The sequence below is a fragment of the Spinacia oleracea genome, chromosome 6 (genome assembly GCF_020520425.1).
Source record: "Spinacia oleracea cultivar Varoflay chromosome 6, BTI_SOV_V1, whole genome shotgun sequence".
In the NCBI taxonomy this organism is placed as follows: domain Eukaryota; kingdom Viridiplantae; phylum Streptophyta; class Magnoliopsida; order Caryophyllales; family Amaranthaceae; genus Spinacia; species Spinacia oleracea.
The window spans coordinates 81040407-81063401 of record NC_079492.1 but is presented as its reverse complement, the minus strand read 5'-3'; the positions used below and the strand labels follow the sequence as shown (position 1 = coordinate 81063401).

The 22995-nt window shown below is 34.5% G+C and overlaps 1 protein-coding gene across 1 annotated transcript; it reads right to left on the bottom strand.

Annotated features, from left to right (window-relative positions):
• Nucleotides 1–1118: 1118 nt before the first annotated feature.
• Nucleotides 1119–12319, bottom strand: LOC130464418 (uncharacterized). Its single transcript, XM_056833964.1, has 4 exons — nucleotides 12059–12319; nucleotides 11800–11979; nucleotides 11604–11708; nucleotides 1119–1261 (listed from the first exon to the last, which is right to left on the bottom strand). The coding sequence occupies exons 1-4, from the start codon at nucleotides 12226–12228 to the stop codon at nucleotides 1186–1188; spliced, it is 531 nt and encodes a 176-aa protein (XP_056689942.1). The 5' UTR covers nucleotides 12229–12319; the 3' UTR covers nucleotides 1119–1185.
• Nucleotides 12320–22995: the final 10676 nt, after the last annotated feature.

The following is a 22995-nucleotide window of genomic DNA, read 5'->3' as shown; positions in this document are numbered from 1 at the left end:
ACTTTTAAGCATATTTGCGTCGCACATCGTGCGTGGCAAAGGCTCTCGACGCAAATGACTAAAAGTCATTGCTGTCGCACATTTGTGCGACGCAAATGAACCTTATTTGCGTCGCACAATTAGCAAATGTGCGACGCAAATAACTTTTCAGGCACCATGTTGAAAAGTCATTTGCCACGCACATTAGCTAAATGTGCGACGCAAATAAGAGTCATTTGCGTCGCACATTTAGCTAATGTGCGTGGCAAATGACTTTTCAGGCACCATGTTGAAAAGTTATTTGCCACGCACATTAGCTAAATGTGCGACGCAAATGACTTTTAGGCGCCAAAAAAAAAGTCATTTGCCACGCACATTAGCTTAATGTGCGACGCAAATGACAAAAATATTGAAAAACGAATTTTTTTTTTTAAAAAAAAAGTCATTTGCAACGCACGTTAGCTCAATGTGCGAGGCAAATGACAATTTTAGCGCCAAAAAATTAAGTCATTTGCCTCGCACATTGAGCTAACGTGCGTTGCAAATGACTTTTTTTTAAAAAAAAAAAATTCGTTTTTCAATATTTTAGTTGGAAATTCCGACATGATCGTCTTTGAAATTAGACGCTTCATTCCCAATACCGGGAATACATTTATAAATAATACCTGTCACAAAAGTTTACAACGTAATTAACGTTCCCAATAAAAGGCAATTAAATTCGTCATAGATCGATCAACCAACATGTTACAACAAACATAAAATTATTACAACAAAGGTACGTAGCTAGCTAGAGATCAAGTTCATATTACAAAATAAGCTAAAAATTCGACATTGTTCATGAAGTAATCTGCCCAAAAATCTTTCACCTTATTAATCTCCTCCGGTGAATAAGGCAATGTTCTTGAAAAATCCTAAAAAAGTGTAAATAATTCAATTTATCAACGATTGATCAATATAATAGTTTTGTGTACTTCAATTTATTATATAAAGTACGTAGTTTATGAGAACATACCTTAGTAAGATCTTGACTATTACCATGATTCATTATTATGTCGTACATAAAACGCATGACGTAGTAGCCACAATCTAGTGATCCCGGTTGTTGAGCACACTAAATGCATTAAAATAAATAACACAAGTAAAATTTCTATCACATTGTATGTTATAATTTTGAAAAACTTACTTCTTAGGTAAATAATAAACTAATTATACCTGTGCTGGAATCCATGTTAATTTAGTTCCCTTAGATTGTCCACCTAGTCTCTTGTAACTCCGAAAAGCACTACAAATTCGATAAAATATGCAATTATATATACTTTGTTTACACATGTAAATGCAAAGAATATTTTACATGTAAGTGCAATTATATACTTTGTTTACACATGTAAATGCAATTATATACGTAGTAGCCACATTTAAGGCTAATTGAGTCGTTCTAGGTCATTTTTAGGCAAAAATGATGTTTTCGAACCCAACTTTGAACTAAATAACCTAAGGAATGTTTTCAAACTTATTACACGTCTCATATGCATAGTTATAACTTTCTAAGGCTCTTTACAATCTATTATTTCACATTTAAGGCTAATTGGGTCGTTCTAGGTCATTTTTAGGCAAAAATGATGTTTTCGAACCCAACTTTGAACCAAAGAACCTAAGGAATGTTTTCAAACTTATTACACGTCTCATATGCATGGTTATAACTTTCTAAGGCCCTTTACAATCTATTATTTCACATTTAAGGCTAATTGAGTCGTTCTAGGTCATTTTTAGGCAAAAATGATGTTTTCGAACCCAACTTTGAACTAAAGAACCTAAGGAATATTTTCAAACTTATTCTACGTTTAATATGCTTATTTACAACTTTCTAAGGCTCTTTACAATCTATTATTTCACATTTAAGGCTAATTCGGTCGTTCTAGGTCATTTTTAGGCAAAAATGATGTTTTCGAACCCAACTTTGAACCAAAGAACCTAAGGAATGTTTTCAAACTTATTCTACGTTTAATATGCTTATTTACAACTTTCTAAGGCTCTTTACAATCTATTATTTCACATTTAAGGCTAATTGGGTCGTTCTAGGTCATTTTTAGGCAAAAATGATGTTTTCGAACCCAACTTTGAACTAAAGAACCTAAGGAATGTTTTCAAACTTAATACACGTCTCATATGCATAGTTATAACTTTCTAAGGCTCTTTACAATCTATTATTTCACATTTAAGGCTAATTGGGTCGTTCTAGGTCATTTTTAGGCAAAAATGATGTTTTCGAACCCAACTTTGAACCAAAGAACCTAAGGAATGTTTTCAAACTTATTCTACGTTTAATATGCTTATTTACAACTTTCTAAGGCTCTTTGCAATCTATTATTTCACATTTAAGGCTAATTGGGTCGTTCTAGGTCATTTTTAGGCAAAAATGATGTTTTCGAACCCAACTTTGAACCAAAGAACCTAAGGAATGTTTTCAAACTAATTCTACGTTTAATATGCTTATTTACAACTTTCTAAGGCTCTTTACAATCTATTATTTCACATTTAAGGCTAATTGGGTCGTTCTAGGTCATTTTTAGGCAAAAATGATGTTTTCGAACCCAACTTTGAACTAAAGAACCTAAGGAATGTTTTCAAACTTATTACACGTCTCATATGCACAGTTATAACTTTCTAAGGCTCTTTACAATCTATTATTTCACATTTAAGGCTAATTGGGTCGTTCTAGGTCATTTTTAGGCAAAAATGATGTTTTCGAACCCAACTTTGAACCAAAGAACCTAAGGAATGTTTTCAAACTTATTCTACGTTTAATATGCTTATTTACAACTTTCTAAGGCTCTTTGCAATCTATTATTTCACATTTAAGGCTAATTGGGTCGTTCTAGGTCATTTTTAGGCAAAAATGATGTTTTCGAACCCAACTTTGAACCAAAGAACCTAAGGAATGTTTTCAAACTAATTCTACGTTTAATATGCTTATTTACAACTTTCTAAGGCTCTTTACAATCTATTATTTCACATTTAAGGCTAATTGGGTCGTTCTAGGTCATTTTTAGGCAAAAATGATGTTTTCGAACCCAACTTTGAACCAAAGAACCTAAGGAATGTTTTCAAACTTATTCTACGTTTAATATGCTTATTTACAACTTTCTAAGGCTCTTTGCATTCTATTATTTCACATTTAAGGCTAATTGGGTCGTTCTAGGTTATTTTTAGGCAAAAATGATGTTTTCGAACCCAACTTTGAACCAAAGAACCTAAGGAATGTTTTCAAACTTATTCTACGTTTAATATGCTTATTTACAACTTTCTAAGGCTCTTTACAATCTATTATTTCACATTTAAGGCTAATTGGGTCGTTCTAGGTCATTTTTAGGCAAAAATGATGTTTTCGAACCCAACTTTGAACCAAAGAACCTAAGGAATGTTTTCAAACTTATTCTACGTTTAATATGCTTATTTACAACTTTCTAAGGCTCTTTACAATCTATTATTTCACATTTAAGGCTAATTGGGTCGTTCTAGGTCATTTTTAGGCAAAAATGATGTTTTCGAACCCAACTTTGAACTAAAGAACCTAAGGAATGTTTTCAAACTTATTACACGTCTCATATGCACAGTTATAACTTTCTAAGGCTCTTTACAATCTATTATTTCACATTTAAGGCTAATTGGGTCGTTCTAGGTCATTTTTAGGCAAAAATGATGTTTTCGAACCCAACTTTGAACCAAAGAACCTAAGGAATGTTTTCAAACTTATTCTACGTTTAATATGCTTATTTACAACTTTCTAAGGCTCTTTGCAATCTATTATTTCACATTTAAGGCTAATTGGGTCGTTCTAGGTCATTTTTAGGCAAAAATGATGTTTTCGAACCCAACTTTGAACCAAAGAACCTAAGGAATGTTTTCAAACTAATTCTACGTTTAATATGCTTATTTACAACTTTCTAAGGCTCTTTACAATCTATTATTTCACATTTAAGGCTAATTGGGTCGTTCTAGGTCATTTTTAGGCAAAAATGATGTTTTCGAACCCAACTTTGAACCAAAGAACCTAAGGAATGTTTTCAAACTTATTCTACGTTTAATATGCTTATTTACAACTTTCTAAGGCTCTTTGCATTCTATTATTTCACATTTAAGGCTAATTGGGTCGTTCTAGGTTATTTTTAGGCAAAAATGATGTTTTCGAACCCAACTTTGAACCAAAGAACCTAAGGAATGTTTTCAAACTTATTCTACGTTTAATATGCTTATTTACAACTTTCTAAGGCTCTTTACAATCTATTATTTCACATTTAAGGCTAATTGGGTCGTTCTAGGTCATTTTTAGGCAAAAATGATGTTTTCGAACCCAACTTTGAACCAAAGAACCTAAGGAATGTTTTCAAACTTATTCTACGTTTAATATGCTTATTTACAACTTTCTAAGGCTCTTTACAATCTATTATTTCACATTTAAGGCTAATTGGGTCGTTCTAGGTCATTTTTAGGCAAAAATGATGTTTTCGAACCCAACTTTGAACCAAAGAACCTAAGGAATGTTTTCAAACTTATTACACGTCTCATATGCATAGTTATAACTTTCTAAGGCTCTTTACAATCTATTATTTCACATTTAAGGCTAATTGGGTCGTTCTAGGTCATTTTTAGGCAAAAATGATGTTTTCGAACCCAACTTTGAACTAAAGAACCCAAGGAATGTTTTCAAACTTATTACACGTCTCATATGCATAGTTATAACTTTCTAAGGCTCTTTACAATCTATTATTTCACATTTAAGGCTAATTGGGTCGTTCTAGGTCATTTTTAGGCAAAAATGATGTTTTCGAACCCAACTTTCAACCAAAGAACCTAAGGAATGTTTTCAAACTTATTACACGTCTCATATGCATAGTTATAACTTTCTAAGGCCCTTTACAATCTATTATTTCACATTTAAGGCTAATTGAGTCGTTCTAGGTCATTTTTAGGCAAAAATGATGTTTTCGAACCCAACTTTGAACTAAAGAACCTAAGGAATGTTTTCAAACTTATTACATGTCTCATATGCATAGTTATAACTTTCTAAGGCCCTTTACAATCTATTATTTCACATTTAAGGCTAATTGAGTCGTTCTAGATCATTTTTAGGCAAAAATGATGTTTTCGAACCCAACTTTGAACTAAAGAACCTAAGGAATATTTTCAAACTTATTCTACGTTTAATATGCTTATTTACAACTTTCTAAGGCTCTTTACAATCTATTATTTCACATTTAAGGCTAATTCGGTCGTTCTAGGTCATTTTTAGGCAAAAATGATGTTTTCGAACCCAACTTTGAACCAAAGAACCTAAGGAATGTTTTCAAACTTATTCTACGTTTAATATGCTTATTTACAACTTTCTAAGGCTTTTTACAATCTATTATTTCACATTTAAGGCTAATTGGGTCGTTCTAGGTCATTTTTAGGCAAAAATGATGTTTTCGAACCCAACTTTGAACTAAAGAACCTAAGGAATGTTTTCAAACTTAATACACGTCTCATATGCATAGTTATAACTTTCTAAGGCTCTTTACAATCTATTATTTCACATTTAAGGCTAATTGGGTCGTTCTAGGTCATTTTTAGGCAAAAATGATGTTTTCGAACCCAACTTTGAACCAAAGAACCTAAGGAATGTTTTCAAACTTATTCTACGTTTAATATGCTTATTTACAACTTTCTAAGGCTCTTTGCAATCTATTATTTCACATTTAAGGCTAATTGGGTCGTTCTAGGTCATTTTTAGGCAAAAATGATGTTTTCGAACCCAACTTTGAACCAAAGAACCTAAGGAATGTTTTCAAACTTATTCTACGTTTAATATGCTTATTTACAACTTTCTAAGGCTCTTTACAATCTATTATTTCACATTTAAGGCTAATTGGGTCGTTCTAGGTCATTTTTAGGCAAAAATGATGTTTTCGAACCCAACTTTGAACTAAAGAACCTAAGGAATGTTTTCAAACTTATTACACGTCTCATATGCATAGTTATAACTTTCTAAGGCTCTTTACAATCTATTATTTCACATTTAAGGCTAATTGGGTCGTTCTAGGTCATTTTTAGGCAAAAATGATGTTTTCGAACCCAACTTTGAACCAAAGAACCTAAGGAATGTTTTCAAACTTATTCTACGTTTAATATGCTTATTTACAACTTTATAAGGCTCTTTACAATCTATTATTTCACATTTAAGGCTAATTGGGTCGTTCTAGGTCATTTTTAGGCAAAAATTATGTTTTCGAACCCAACTTTGCACTAAAGAACCTAAGGAATATTTTCAAACTTATTACACGTCTCATATGCATAGTTATAACTTTCTAAGGCTCTTTACAATCTATTATTTCACATTTAAGGCTAATTGGGTCGTTCTAGGTCATTTTTAGGCAAAAATGATGTTTTCGAACCCAACTTTGAACCAAAGAACCTAAGGAATGTTTTCAAACTAATTCTACGTTTAATATGCTTATTTACAACTTTCTAAGGCTCTTTACAATCTATTATTTCACATTTAAGGCTAATTGGGTCGTTCTAGGTCATTTTTAGGCAAAAATGATGTTTTCGAACCCAACTTTGAACTAAAGAACCTAAGGAATGTTTTCAAACTTATTACACGTCTCATATGCACAGTTATAACTTTCTAAGGCTCTTTACAATCTATTATTTCACATTTAAGGCTAATTGGGTCGTTCTAGGTCATTTTTAGGCAAAAATGATGTTTTCGAACCCAACTTTGAACCAAAGAACCTAAGGAATGTTTTCAAACTTATTCTACGTTTAATATGCTTATTTACAACTTTCTAAGGCTCTTTGCAATCTATTATTTCACATTTAAGGCTAATTGGGTCGTTCTAGGTCATTTTTAGGCAAAAATGATGTTTTCGAACCCAACTTTGAACCAAAGAACCTAAGGAATGTTTTCAAACTAATTCTACGTTTAATATGCTTATTTACAACTTTCTAAGGCTCTTTACAATCTATTATTTCACATTTAAGGCTAATTGGGTCGTTCTAGGTCATTTTTAGGCAAAAATGATGTTTTCGAACCCAACTTTGAACTAAAGAACCTAAGGAATATTTTCAAACTTATTACACGTCTCATATGCATAGTTATAACTTTCTAAGGCTCTTTACAATCTATTATTTCACATTTAAGGCTAATTGGGTCGTTCTAGGTCATTTTTAGGCAAAAATGATGTTTTCGAACCCAACTTTGAACCAAAGAACCTAAGGAATGTTTTCAAACTTATTCTACGTTTAATATGATTATTTACAACTTTCTAAGGCTCTTTACAATCTATTATTTCACATTTAAGGCTAATTGGGTCGTTCTAGGTCATTTTTAGGCAAAAATGATGTTTTCGAACCCAACTTTGAACTAAAGAACCTAAGGAATGTTTTCAAACTTATTACACGTCTCATATGCACAGTTATAACTTTCTAAGGCTCTTTACAATCTATTATTTCACATTTAAGGCTAATTGGGTCGTTCTAGGTCATTTTTAGGCAAAAATGATGTTTTCGAACCCAACTTTGAACCAAAGAACCTAAGGAATGTTTTCAAACTTATTCTACGTTTAATATGCTTATTTACAACTTTCTAAGGCTCTTTGCAATCTATTATTTCACATTTAAGGCTAATTGGGTCGTTCTAGGTCATTTTTAGGCAAAAATGATGTTTTCGAACCCAACTTTGAACCAAAGAACCTAAGGAATGTTTTAAAACTTATTCTACGTTTAATATGCTTATTTACAACTTTCTAAGGCTCTTTACAATCTATTATTTCACATTTAAGGCTAATTGGGTCGTTCTAGGTCATTTTTAGGCAAAAATGATGTTTTCGAACCCAACTTTGAACTAAAGAACCTAAGGAATGCTTTCAAACTTATTACACGTCTCATATGCATAGTTATAACTTTCTAAGGCTCTTTACAATCTATTATTTCACATTTAAGGCTAATTGGGTCGTTCTAGGTCATTTTTAGGCAAAAATGATGTTTTCGAACCCAACTTTGAACCAAAGAACCTAAGGAATGTTTTCAAACTTATTCTACGTTTAATATGCTTATTTACAACTTTCTAAGGCTCTTTACAATCTATTATTTCACATTTAAGGCTAATTGGGTCGTTCTAGGTCATTTTTAGGCAAAAATGATGTTTTCGAACCCAACTTTGAACTAAAGAACCTAAGGAATATTTTCAAACTTATTACACGTCTCATATGCATAGTTATAACTTTCTAAGGCTCTTTACAATCTATTATTTCACATTTAAGGCTAATTGGGTCGTTCTAGGTCATTTTTAGGCAAAAATGATGTTTTCGAACCCAACTTTGAACCAAAGAACCTAAGGAATGTTTTCAAACTTATTCTACGTTTAATATGCTTATTTACAACTTTCTAAGGCTCTTTACAATCTATTATTTCACATTTAAGGCTAATTGGGTCGTTCTAGGTCATTTTTAGGCAAAAATGATGTTTTCGAACCCAACTTTGAACTAAAGAACCTAAGGAATGTTTTCAAACTTATTACACGTCTCATATGCACAGTTATAACTTTCTAAGGCTCTTTACAATCTATTATTTCACATTTAAGGCTAATTGGGTCGTTCTAGGTCATTTTTAGGCAAAAATGATGTTTTCGAACCCAACTTTGAACCAAAGAACCTAAGGAATGTTTTCAAACTTATTCTACGTTTAATATGCTTATTTACAACTTTCTAAGGCTCTTTGCAATCTATTATTTCACATTTAAGGCTAATTGGGTCGTTCTAGGTCATTTTTAGGCAAAAATGATGTTTTCGAACCCAACTTTGAACCAAAGAACCTAAGGAATGTTTTCAAACTAATTCTACGTTTAATATGCTTATTTACAACTTTCTAAGGCTCTTTACAATCTATTATTTCACATTTAAGGCTAATTGGGTCGTTCTAGGTCATTTTTAGGCAAAAATGATGTTTTCGAACCCAACTTTGAACTAAAGAACCTAAGGAATATTTTCAAACTTATTACACGTCTCATATGCATAGTTATAACTTTCTAAGGCTCTTTACAATCTATTATTTCACATTTAAGGCTAATTGGGTCGTTCTAGGTCATTTTTAGGCAAAAATGATGTTTTCGAACCCAACTTTGAACCAAAGAACCTAAGGAATGTTTTCAAACTTATTCTACGTTTAATATGCTTATTTACAACTTTCTAAGGCTCTTTACAATCTATTATTTCACATTTAAGGCTAATTGGGTCGTTCTAGGTCATTTTTAGGCAAAAATGATGTTTTCGAACCCAACTTTGAACTAAAGAACCTAAGGAATGTTTTCAAACTTATTACACGTCTCATATGCACAGTTATAACTTTCTAAGGCTCTTTACAATCTATTATTTCACATTTAAGGCTAATTGGGTCGTTCTAGGTCATTTTTAGGCAAAAATGATGTTTTCGAACCCAACTTTGAACCAAAGAACCTAAGGAATGTTTTCAAACTTATTCTACGTTTAATATGCTTATTTACAACTTTCTAAGGCTCTTTGCAATCTATTATTTCACATTTAAGGCTAATTGGGTCGTTCTAGGTCATTTTTAGGCAAAAATGATGTTTTCGAACCCAACTTTGAACCAAAGAACCTAAGGAATGTTTTCAAACTAATTCTACGTTTAATATGCTTATTTACAACTTTCTAAGGCTCTTTACAATCTATTATTTCACATTTAAGGCTAATTGGGTCGTTCTAGGTCATTTTTAGGCAAAAATGATGTTTTCGAACCCAACTTTGAACTAAAGAACCTAAGGAATATTTTCAAACTTATTACACGTCTCATATGCATAGTTATAACTTTCTAAGGCTCTTTACAATCTATTATTTCACATTTAAGGCTAATTGGGTCGTTCTAGGTCATTTTTAGGCAAAAATGATGTTTTCGAACCCAACTTTGAACCAAAGAACCTAAGGAATGTTTTCAAACTTATTCTACGTTTAATATGCTTATTTACAACTTTCTAAGGCTCTTTACAATCTATTATTTCACATTTAAGGCTAATTGGGTCGTTCTAGGTCATTTTTAGGCAAAAATGATGTTTTCGAACCCAACTTTGAACTAAAGAACCTAAGGAATGTTTTCAAACTTATTACACGTCTCATATGCACAGTTATAACTTTCTAAGGCTCTTTACAATCTATTATTTCACATTTAAGGCTAATTGGGTCGTTCTAGGTCATTTTTAGGCAAAAATGATGTTTTCGAACCCAACTTTGAACCAAAGAACCTAAGGAATGTTTTCAAACTTATTCTACGTTTAATATGCTTATTTACAACTTTCTAAGGCTCTTTGCAATCTATTATTTCACATTTAAGGCTAATTGGGTCGTTCTAGGTCATTTTTAGGCAAAAATGATGTTTTCGAACCCAACTTTGAACCAAAGAACCTAAGGAATGTTTTCAAACTAATTCTACGTTTAATATGCTTATTTACAACTTTCTAAGGCTCTTTACAATCTATTATTTCACATTTAAGGCTAATTGGGTCGTTCTAGGTCATTTTTAGGCAAAAATGATGTTTTCGAACCCAACTTTGAACTAAAGAACCTAAGGAATATTTTCAAACTTATTACACGTCTCATATGCATAGTTATAACTTTCTAAGGCTCTTTACAATCTATTATTTCACATTTAAGGCTAATTGGGTCGTTCTAGGTCATTTTTAGGCAAAAATGATGTTTTCGAACCCAACTTTGAACCAAAGAACCTAAGGAATGTTTTCAAACTTATTCTACGTTTAATATGCTTATTTACAACTTTCTAAGGCTCTTTACAATCTATTATTTCACATTTAAGGCTAATTGGGTCGTTCTAGGTCATTTTTAGGCAAAAATGATGTTTTCGAACCCAACTTTGAACTAAAGAACCTAAGGAATGTTTTCAAACTTATTACACGTCTCATATGCACAGTTATAACTTTCTAAGGCTCTTTACAATCTATTATTTCACATTTAAGGCTAATTGGGTCGTTCTAGGTCATTTTTAGGCAAAAATGATGTTTTCGAACCCAACTTTGAACCAAAGAACCTAAGGAATGTTTTCAAACTTATTCTACGTTTAATATGCTTATTTACAACTTTCTAAGGCTCTTTGCAATCTATTATTTCACATTTAAGGCTAATTGGGTCGTTCTAGGTCATTTTTAGGCAAAAATGATGTTTTCGAACCCAACTTTGAACCAAAGAACCTAAGGAATGTTTTCAAACTTATTACACGTCTCATATGCATAGTTATAACTTTCTAAGGCCCTTTACAATCTATTATTTCACATTTAAGGCTAATTGAGTCGTTCTAGGTCATTTTTAGGCAAAAATGATGTTTTCGAACCCAACTTTGAACTAAAGAACCTAAGGAATGTTTTCAAACTTATTACACGTCTCATATGCATAGTTATAACTTTCTAAGGCCCTTTACAATCTATTATTTCACATTTAAGGCTAATTGAGTCGTTCTAGATCATTTTTAGGCAAAAATGATGTTTTCGAACCCAACTTTGAACTAAAGAACCTTAGGCAAAAATTTAGGCAAAAATGGCATTTTCATATGCATACTTTACTTACTTGTTTAGTGGCTCCTTAATCATCAAATTTCTCTTCTTCTGTTGAGAATCAAATATGTAGACCTCACGTTTAGACAAGCAAAGAACTAAAAGCATCCAGTGACTCCTACATACAAACAATAAACGTATGTAGTTAGAAAAAAAAAGTTAAATTTATAACAATTAATTAAAAACAAAGTTCAAAGTAATTTTCATACTTTTCGTAGTATGGACATAAGATGAATGTCTTAGAACTAAGTGCACTCATGGACCTCGTCATGTACAATAGAATTCGATCTGCATCGGACTTTAACATGGTGGCCGAGATCATCTCCGGGCACATGAATCCAATACTATTGGGGTGACAATCATCGTGAAAACACAACTCACTCAAAGCCCTATAATATATAGTGTAAGAACGTTAAGACAATCATAAAAATCAAATTTAGGGGCAAAATATGAATTTAGGTAACTCACGTAACAAAAACTTGTATTATTGATATATTGAGCCATGCTCCCGAGAGAAGTTGATCGGTGTCTTCAACGGTGACACTAATTTCAAAGTCCTTTTCCATATTGAATGTCCTTTTAGTGCAATGCACCTTAACGTGCTCCCCTTCTTTTAATCCCAACATCATAGTTTTCATCACATTGCACTTACCACTCAAATTTTGCACTTTATAATTTTCAAGGAAATAGGTTTTTGATTTAGTGTTGGACGCTTTTGTTCCACTTCCCCCAAGCACTATCTCTTTCCCTTTGTTCCCTTTCCCTTTAGGCTCTTTATTTGTAGGCTTGTTTACCTGAGGTATGATTTTCAAATAACGATATACATATTAGTGAGCATACATGGTATAATAGTTCTACTTCAAATTATCATGCATATGTTAGTTACCTCCTCATTCGTAAGCGACACCAAATGCTTTGGCCACTGAGTGAAGGTACCATGAGCTTGAGCAAGTTTCTTAATATATTGAGAAGGCACGGGGACGGGAGCTTCTTTGTACGCGGGCTCAAAATCATCAACGCTCACTTTCACGTTATCGGACGTGACGTCGTTGTGGTGATCACGGAGCAACTCTGGACATATGGTACCATAGGCAACAAAGACTTTCTCAGAGCCTATGCTCAGGTATAGATGGCACGGGACAGGTTCCTTATTACTTATTTTGAACAATAACGCAAATACAATGTAACATGTTAGAAAAGTCCAATAGAATTAACTAGAAACAAATTACTTGAAAAACACAAATTATCATACCGTAATGTCGGCAAATGGATCTAAACCCCCGGAACGACAACTACTATGAACATTTGCGTCTATCCTCATCTGGCTTGGTATTTGGACACCAAGTTCTTTAGGAAATGTGATAAATTTCTCCATAACCATGGCATCCATCTTGGAGTTCATCTCTTGTATTGTCTCATCTTTGACCCTTTTGGTCACTCTTGCTTCCATTTCCTCCATCTCCGCATCTCCATACCGTCGAAAGCTACGCCGCTCTCCGGTCCCCCACACAGCTTTGATGCCTACTCCACCACCAAATGTTAGTGGTCTCCCTTCTTTAGTCTTACCAAGTGCACGAGATAAGACATCATCTCGTGCACTTTTGGGAACAAATTCCCCTTCATCTTGTTTCCTTTTCCATTCATCCTACATGAAATCAAATGGTTTTGAGAAAAGTTCAACACTTGGTTTCATATTTAAGAACATATATGAAATTAGAGGAATCACAACATTACGCAAAATTGTTAAATGAACTTACAATATTTTCTTTGACCTTTTGTGTGCCCTCATCCGGCAAGTAAGGATTTCCTTTCTCATCTGGTACCGATCTTGCAAGAAGCCATAAACATGTCCTACTCGGCAAACTTGAAGAAATTGTAGACGCAGAGGAACCTTCAGATGACGAAGAAAGTGAGGGAATGTACCCTTTTCTCTGCCATTCACTTGTCATTTCAGCATATGATTTCTGTCCCATATGATGAGGATATATGTTGAAAGATTGACTTTGTCTTGCTTTCTCACTTATTTCCTAATTTTAGGGGGGTAAAAGAAATTATTACAACAAAATAAAACTTAGATTATACCAAGACTTTAAATAAGAATAATTTTTATACCTCAGCTTCTTCGGAGGTACGTATCTTCACAAATTCCTTCCATATATCCTTAGTTATATAACTACTCCCTCCGTCCCGGAATACTTGACCTGTTTTCCTTATCGGGCCGTCCCTTAATACTTGACCTGTTTCTAAAAATGGAAATATTATAACAATATTATATTATTTCTCACTCCACCCCTATTAACCCACCTACCCCCTACTCCATACAAAAAATAATTAAAAATTCAACCCCTACTCTCTCCCAACCCCACCTCTTAACACATTTCCCACTAACTACATTAAAATAATACCCCACTATCAACTACTACCTATTAAATTAAATAAGTCAATTCAAGTCCCTTAAACTCTGTGCCGGTCAAACCGGGTCGAGTATTCCGGGACGGAGGGAGTATACAAATCATATGGCATCTTTTCATCTTTTGGCCTTTTTCTTGTACCCCGGATCCAACCAGTCGTCAATCTTGATTTGAATTCCCTCCAACGCTTATCACAACTCTTTAAGACAACTTCTTTCTTAGTTTCATCTGTGATATGAAATTCTCTCTAAATGAAAGAAAAAGAAAAGGAACAAGAAAGTCTTTTAGCACATGAAAAAGACACGTAGATATGTACAACTGAATTTCCAAAATAAAACCGGTTACCTTGACGTCTTCCCACAAAGTGTCTTTTATTCCTTGTGAAACATCTTCCCAGGTTCTGATCAATATTGAAACCTTTGCGCGACTTATCTCGGCAATGTGATTCTTGTAATCCGTTGCCCATTTCCCTGTGGGTCGGTCCAAGTGATCCCATTCAATTATTCTTGGAACCCCGAGCATGGATTTTATTCCTTTTGTAGGGCCTCTTGGCTTCTTTTTTTGCTTTTGGGGCACTTGATTTGGTGATTTGTTAGATGGACCTGAATTTGCGTGTTGATCTTCATCCATGCCTGACGCTACTGCATTGGAAAATCATCAAAATTACATACCTTCAAAAGCAGGATTTTAAAAGAAAAATAAAGAACTGATCAGTTCTGTGCACTGATCTGCACAGTTCTGATCTGAGCTGTGCAGATCAGTGCACAGAACTGGTCAGAACTGATCAGTTCTATGCACTGATCTGCACAGTTTTCTTCTGAGCTGTGCAGATCAGTGCACAGAACTGGTCAGTTCTGATCAGTTCTGTGCACTGATCTGCACAGTTCTGATCTGAGCTTTGCAACATTTTGGAACAGATCGAAACCCATAAAAGACACCATCAATCATGCATGCTGTCATTATTTCGATTCTAACCCAAACCATATGCATAGTTATAACTTTCTAAGCCTCGTACTAATCTATTATTCCACATTTAAGGGTAATTGGGTCGTTATAGTACATATTTAGGCAAAAATGACGTTTTCGAACCCAACTTTTAACTAAAGAACCTAAGGAATGTTTTCAAACTTATTACATGTCTTATATGCATAGTTATAACTTTCTAAGTCTCGTACTAATCTATTATTCCACATTTAAGGGTAATTGGGTCGTTATAGTACATATTTAGGCAAAAATGACGTTTTCGAACCCAACTTTTAACTAAACAACCTAAGGAATGTTTTCAAACCTATTACATGTCTCATATGCATAGTTATAACTTTCTAAGCCTCGTACTAATCTATTATTCCACATTTAAGGGTAATTGGGTCGTTATAGTACATATTTAGGCAAAAATGACGTTTTCGAACCCAACTTTTAACTAAACAACCTAAGGAATGTTTTCAAACTTATTACATGTCTCATATGCATAGTTATAACTTTCTAAGCCTCGTACTAATCTATTATTCCACATTTAAGGGTAATTGGGTCGTTATAGTTCATATTTAGGCAAAAATGACGTTTTCGAACCCAACTTTTAACTAAACAACCTAAGGAATGTTTTCAAACTTATTACATGTCTCATATGCATAGTTATAACTTTCTAAGCCTCGTACTAATCTATTATTCCACATTTAACGGTAATTGGGTCGTTATAGTACATATTTAGGCAAAAATGACGTTTTCGAACCAAACTTTTAACTAAAGAACCTAAGGAATGTTTTCAAACTTATTACATGTCTCATATGCATAGTTATAACTTTCTAAGCCTCGTACTAATATATTATTCCACATTTAAGGGTAATTGGGTCGTTATAGTACATATTTAGGCAAAAATGACGTTTTCGAACCCAACTTTTAACTAAACAACCTAAGGAATGTTTTCAAACTTATTACATGTCTCATATGCATAGTTATAACTTTCTAAGCCTCGTACTAATCTATTATTCCACATTTAAGGGTAATTGGGTCGTTATAGTACATATTTAGGCAAAAATGACGTTTTCGAACCCAACTTTTAACTAAAGAACCTAAGGAATGTTTTCAACCTGATTACATGTCTTATATGCATAGTTATAACTTTCTAAGCCTCGTACTAATCTATTATTCCACATTTAAGGGTAATTGGGTCGTTATAGTACATATTTAGGCAAAAATGACGTTTTCGAACCCAACTTTTAACTAAACAACCTAAGGAATGTTTTCAAACTTATTACATGTCTCATATGCATAGTTATAACTTTCTAAGCCTCGTACTAATCTATTATTCCACATTTAAGGGTAATTGGGTCGTTATAGTACATATTTAGGCAAAAATGACGTTTTCGAACCCAACTTTTAACTAAACAACCTAAGGAATGTTTTCAAACTTATTACATGTCTCATATGCATATTTATAACTTTCTAAGCCTCGTACTAATCTATTATTCCACATTTAAGGGTAATTGGGTCGTTATAGTACATATTTAGGCAAAAATGACGTTTTCGAACCCAACTTTTAACTAAACAACCTAAGGAATGTTTTTAAACTTATTACATGTCTTATATGCATAGTTATAACTTTCTAAGCCTCATACTAATCTATTATTCCACATTTAAGGGTAATTGGGTCGTTATAGTACATATTTAGGCAAAAATGACGTTTTCGAACCCAACTTTTAACTAAACAACCTAAGGAATGTTTTCAAACTTATTACATGTCTCATATGCATAGTTATAACTTTCTAAGCCTCGTACTAATCTATTATTCCACATTTAAGGGTAATTGGGTCGTTATAGTTCATATTTAGGCAAAAATGACGTTTTCGAACCCAACTTTTAACTAAACAACCTAAGGAATGTTTTCAAACTTATTACATGTCTCATATGCATAGTTATAACTTTCTAAGCCTCGTACTAATCTATTATTCCACATTTAACGGTAATTGGGTCGTTATAGTACATATTTAGGCAAAAATGACGTTTTCGAACCAAACTTTTAACTAAAGAACCTAAGGAATGTTTTCAAACTTATTACATGTCTCATATGCATAGTTATAACTTTCTAAGCCTCGTACTAATATATTATTCCACATTTAAGGGTAATTGGGTCGTTATAGTACATATTTAGGCAAAAATGACGTTTTCGAACCCAACTTTTAACTAAACAACCTAAGGAATGTTTTCAAACTTATTACATGTCTCATATGCATAGTTATAACTTTCTAAGCCTCGTACTAATCTATTATTCCACATTTAAGGGTAATTGGGTCGTTATAGTACATATTTAGGCAAAAATGACGTTTTCGAACCCAACTTTTAACTAAAGAACCTAAGGAATGTTTTCAACCTGATTACATGTCTTATATGCATAGTTATAACTTTCTAAGCCTCGTACTAATCTATTATTCCACATTTAAGGGTAATTGGGTCGTTATAGTACATATTTAGGCAAAAATGACGTTTTCGAACCCAACTTTTAACTAAACAACCTAAGGAATGTTTTCAAACTTATTACATGTCTCATATGCATAGTTATAACTTTCTAAGCCTCGTACTAATCTATTATTCCACATTTAAGGGTAATTGGGTCGTTATAGTACATATTTAGGCAAAAATGACGTTTTCGAACCCAACTTTTAACTAAACAACCTAAGGAATGTTTTCAAACTTATTACATGTCTCATATGCATATTTATAACTTTCTAAGCCTCGTACTAATCTATTATTCCACATTTAAGGGTAATTGGGTCGTTATAGTACATATTTAGGCAAAAATGACGTTTTCGAACCAAACTTTTAACTAAAGAACCTAAGGAATGTTTTCAAACTTATTACATGTCTCATGTGCATAGTTATAACTTTCTAAGCCTCGTACTAATATATTATTCCACATTTAAGGGTAATTGGGTCGTTATAGTACATATTTAGGCAAAAATGACGTTTTCGAACCCAACTTTTAACTAAACAACCTAAGGAATGTTTTCAAACTTATTACATGTCTCATATGCATAGTTATAACTTTCTAAGCCTCGTACTAATCTATTATTCCACATTTAAGGGTAATTGGGTCGTTATAGTACATATTTAGGCAAAAATGACGTTTTCGAACCCAACTTTTAACTAAACAACCTAAGGAATGTTTTCAAAGTTATTACATGTCTCATATGCATAGTTATAACTTTCTAAGCCTCGTACTAATCTATTATTCCACATTTAAGGGTAATTGGGTCGTTATAGTACATATTTAGGCAAAAATGACGTTTTCGAACCCAACTTTTAACTAATCTACAAATTAACTTGGTGAAAAAAATAGTTGCCAAAATAGTACCTATCTCACTATTTCTCTTTTTCAACATAAAATCCTTCATCATGATCTCGGCGCATATAACTCATGTCAACATCGTCAATCATTTGAGGGATATGCCAGGAGGAAGATGGAATCTCATTAAACTGCTCATCATACTCTTCTTCATCATCTACATCCTCAACGCCAAGTATTCTTCTTTTGCCTTCCAGAACAACTGACCAACTACGATCGGCAGGGTCAACCATGTAAAAGATTTGTTTTGCCTGTGATGCTAATATGAAAGGATCTGCAAGATGCCCAACTCGACTAAAGTTTACAAGTGTCAGGTACCCATGTTCATCCTTTTTGACACCGCGACTAATATCAACCCACTTGCACCAGAATAGAGGAATCTTAAAATACTTATATTCCAACTCTAATATTTCTTCAATGACTCCATAGTAAGAGTTCGTCTTATCTACAAGTGTTCTATCTTTTACACTAGCATACTCTGAAGACAAACATATTGCCGTAACACCACTATTTTTCATCGTCGTTTTGTCATCTTGTCGCTTCGTGTAAAAAGAATAGCCATTGATGACGTACCCCTCATAAGATATGACTTGACATTTAGGACCATATGCCAACCATCTCACCATGTCAGATACCTCATTAGGCGTGTCGGAAAATTGATCCATCACTCGACGCTTGAACCATGTGAGGAATGAACGATTATGCTCTTTTATCAGTTGAGGACCATTTTTTGAAGGATATTGCTCTCTAAGAAAGTTCATGTGCTCAGCCACGTATGGATGGACTTCACTAAGACTTTGCACCACAAACAGCACAACCTTACACATCATTTCAGAATCGATTGATATCCTTTTCTTGCCAATTGTACCTTGACCCCCAAGTCTCCCATCATGTCTAGACTTTGGTACTCCGACTTCTTTCTAACGTGCCATATATTGAGAAACCCATGCAGCAACTTCCTCCGCGACGGTTCGTTGGACAATACTAGCTTCAGGTTTCGCCGGATTCATCACTCTATCTTTCAAGGTACCCATTTCCCGTTCAAAGGGATACATGTACCTCATACAAACTGGCCCACAAAGCTTAATTTCACGAACAAGATGAATAATCAAATGAGGCATCATGTCAAAGAATGATGGCGGAAAATACTTTTCAAACCGACACATGGTCTCAAGTACATCGGCCTGCAAATCATCCAGTATTGTTGGATTGATCACCTTGCTACAAATTGTGTTGAAAAAGAAACACAATCTTGTAATGGTATACCTCACTTGTGGCGGCAATATCCCTCGAATTGCAACCGGCAGCAATTGTTCCATCAACACGTGACAATCATGAGATTTCATTCCAACTAATTTCAAGTCAGACATGGACACAAGTCTACGAAAATTTGAAGAGTAACCGGCAGGGACCTTTAAGCCATGCAAAGACTCACAAAAGCTAACTTTCTCGTTTTTAGACAAGGTGAAACAAGCTGGGGGAAGGTACCAGCGTTTTCTCCTTTCTTGAGGTGCCAACTCGGAGCGACCCATAGCAGCCATATCTTGTCTAACTTTAGGCCCATCCTTCGTTTTCCCTTGCATATTCAACAATGTCCCAACAATGGCATCACAAACATTTTTCTCAATATGCATTACATCCAAACAATGCCTAACTTCCAAATCTCTCCAATATGGGAGATCCCAAAAGATAGACCTCTTCTTGTAACCACCACTTGGCTGACCTTTATAAGGCTTACCAAACTCTGTCTCAATGTCTTTAACCCGTTCATAAACCTCACACGCACATAAGGGGGCAGGAGCTTCTCTCATCTCCAATTCTCCATTAAAAGCTTCCTTCTCTTTTCGAAATGGGTGATCTTCAGGAAGATACATCCGGTAATCCATGTACACATCTTTCCCACAAAATTTTAGGCGCCTCGAGACCAAATCATCATGACAAACTGGACATGCCTTCTTTCCCTTTACAGAATACCCTGACAAATTTCCATAAGCCGGGATATCATTTAACGTACAAAAAATCATGGCACGTAAAGTGAAATTGGTTTTGGTGTATGCTTCAAACATCAACACCCCTTCATCCCACAACAATTTCAAATCTTCAATTAGTGGATCTAGATACACATCTATGTCATTTCCGGGTTGTTTAGGCCCAGAGATTAAGAGCGACAACATGATGTATCTACGCTTCATGCATAACCAAGGAGGCAAATTGTATATGGTGAGAAGAACCGGCCAAGTGCTATATTGGGTACTAAGTGTCCCAAATGGGTTCATTCCATCCGTGCAAAGACCAAGCCTGAGATTCCGAACTTCTTCCCTAAAGACCTTGTACTTTCGATCAATGTTCCTCCATTGTGGAGAATCAGCAGGATGCCTCATTAACCCATCTTTCTTCCTCCCTTCGGCATGCCACCTCAAGAGTTTTGCAGTTTTCTCTTCTGAGAAAAGGCGCTTAAATCTTGGTATAATTGGAAGATACCAAAGCACCTTAGCCGGAGAAGGTTTCTTCTTAGTTGATGTTGCATCATTCTCCACGATCTTGTAACGGGACAATCCGCATCTTGGACACTCATGCAGATTTGCATACTGCTTTCGATACAACACGCAATCATTTGGACACGCGTGTATCTTCTCATAATCCATACCCAAAGGACACATAAGATTCTGGGCCTCATAGTTAGACCTTGGAAGTTTGTTTCCTTCAGGAAGATTACCAGACGTGGCCTCCAAAAATTGTGAAAAACTCTTGTTGGTCCAACCGTTTTCCACCTTTAAGTTGAAATATTCGATGATGGCACCAAGTACAGTTTGTGTAGAACCAGGATATAACGGTGTTGCGGAAGCTTTGATTATACTATCATACATATGGGGACGCTCAACGAAATGATGGTCTTCCACATCATGCATCATATCATCTATCCTATCTTTCTCCTCTTCTTCCTCACTTTCAACACCAATATCATCCTCAATTTCATTATCATCACCATTATCACAATGATTATGCTGACTCGAGCTCGGCATAATAGAACTTGCCCCATGATCTATGCTCTCACCATGCCATGTCCACGTCGTGTAGTTACCCTTAAAACCGCGACGAACTATGTGATCAACAATATCATCAATATCCCGATACCCCCTTGAATTATTGCAATCACAACAAGGACACATAATTAAACTTGATTTATGTTCTGATTGATGTTTCAAGGCAACCTTAATGAACTCTTGAATCCCTTGTAAGAACCTTGTAGAAAATCGTTTACTACCATACATCCAACTCCGATCCATTTTCAACCACTAAAGATAAAACAATATGACCAAATTTTGTCAAAGGTTAGAATATAAACTAGGCTATTCATATCATTATAAATCCATGGCTTCCAACAAAACCTACCATAACTAATAACAAGTTCCCATAGTACAATTCATTTCACATCACAAATTCACAAACCCGAATTTTGTAGCAAACCCAAAACATCATTTCATAACCTACACAAACCCAAAAATTCATTTCATAACCTTAATTCAATAAAACCTAAATGTAATAAAGAAATAAATTCAACAAAACCAACTATTATAATAACCTATTACAATTCATCAAAAACTACAATTAAAATTCAACAAAACCTAAATCTTAAATGTGCACAATTAAAATTCAATTAAATAATATCCACAATCATAATATATTCAATCTTAAAATTCAACTAAAATGTACTATTAAAATTCCAATCAAAATATCCAGAATTATAAGTAAAATGCACAATTAAAATTCAATTAAAATTCAATCTTAAATGTAAATAATACCTAATTAATTATTGAAGAGAGGAGAGATGTGAGAGCAACGGGACGTGCAGGGGGCGGTGGTGTAGGGGGCGGTGGTAGTAGGGGAAGTGTGCAGGGATGGCTGTGCCGCGGCAACACTGTGTAGGGGGCGACGGAAACAGCAGCCGCGGCGGCAGTTTGTGACAGCGACAGAGAAGAGGGAGCAGGAGGACTTCCTTGGCCGTGAGCGGCAGTGAAGCAACGACGACGGCAGTGAAGCACCGACGACGGCAGTGAACAGGGTGAAGCCGCCGGTGAAGCAGTATTGTTGTTTGTTTCGTTTGGGAGTGAAGCAGTGTTGTTGTTAATTTGTCGAGCAAAACCTAAGTCTGAAGCTTGAAAGCAATTAAGCGTGAGCGGGAAATTGAGGGAAAAAAAAAACACAGTGCGTCGCAGATTTACTAATCTGCGACGCAAATGACTCCTAGAGTCATTTGCGTCGCAGATTAGTAAATCTGCGATGCACTGGATTGAGTAAATTGCGTCGCAGTTTAACTAATCTGCGACGCAAATGACTTTAGGGGGCATCCTAGAGTCATTTGCGTCGCAGTTTAACAAAGCTGCGACGCAAATGACTAAATTTTATGCTAAAATTTCTCATTTGCGTCACATGTTCAGAATGGCGTGGCAAATGCGGGGATGCAAATAAGCCTTTTTCCACTAGTGGGCTGAACTTTCCTAACCCATACATTATTCCGGCGACGATCTCTGCGAGAGCTTGCATTTTTTGGGTGAACAGCAGGTCCCTTCGTGTTAGGCACCTTTTTAGGCCTAGAACTGGAACGGGGGGGAACTTCCTTTCGCTTTCGATCAGGACGAGCTTTTACAATCTTA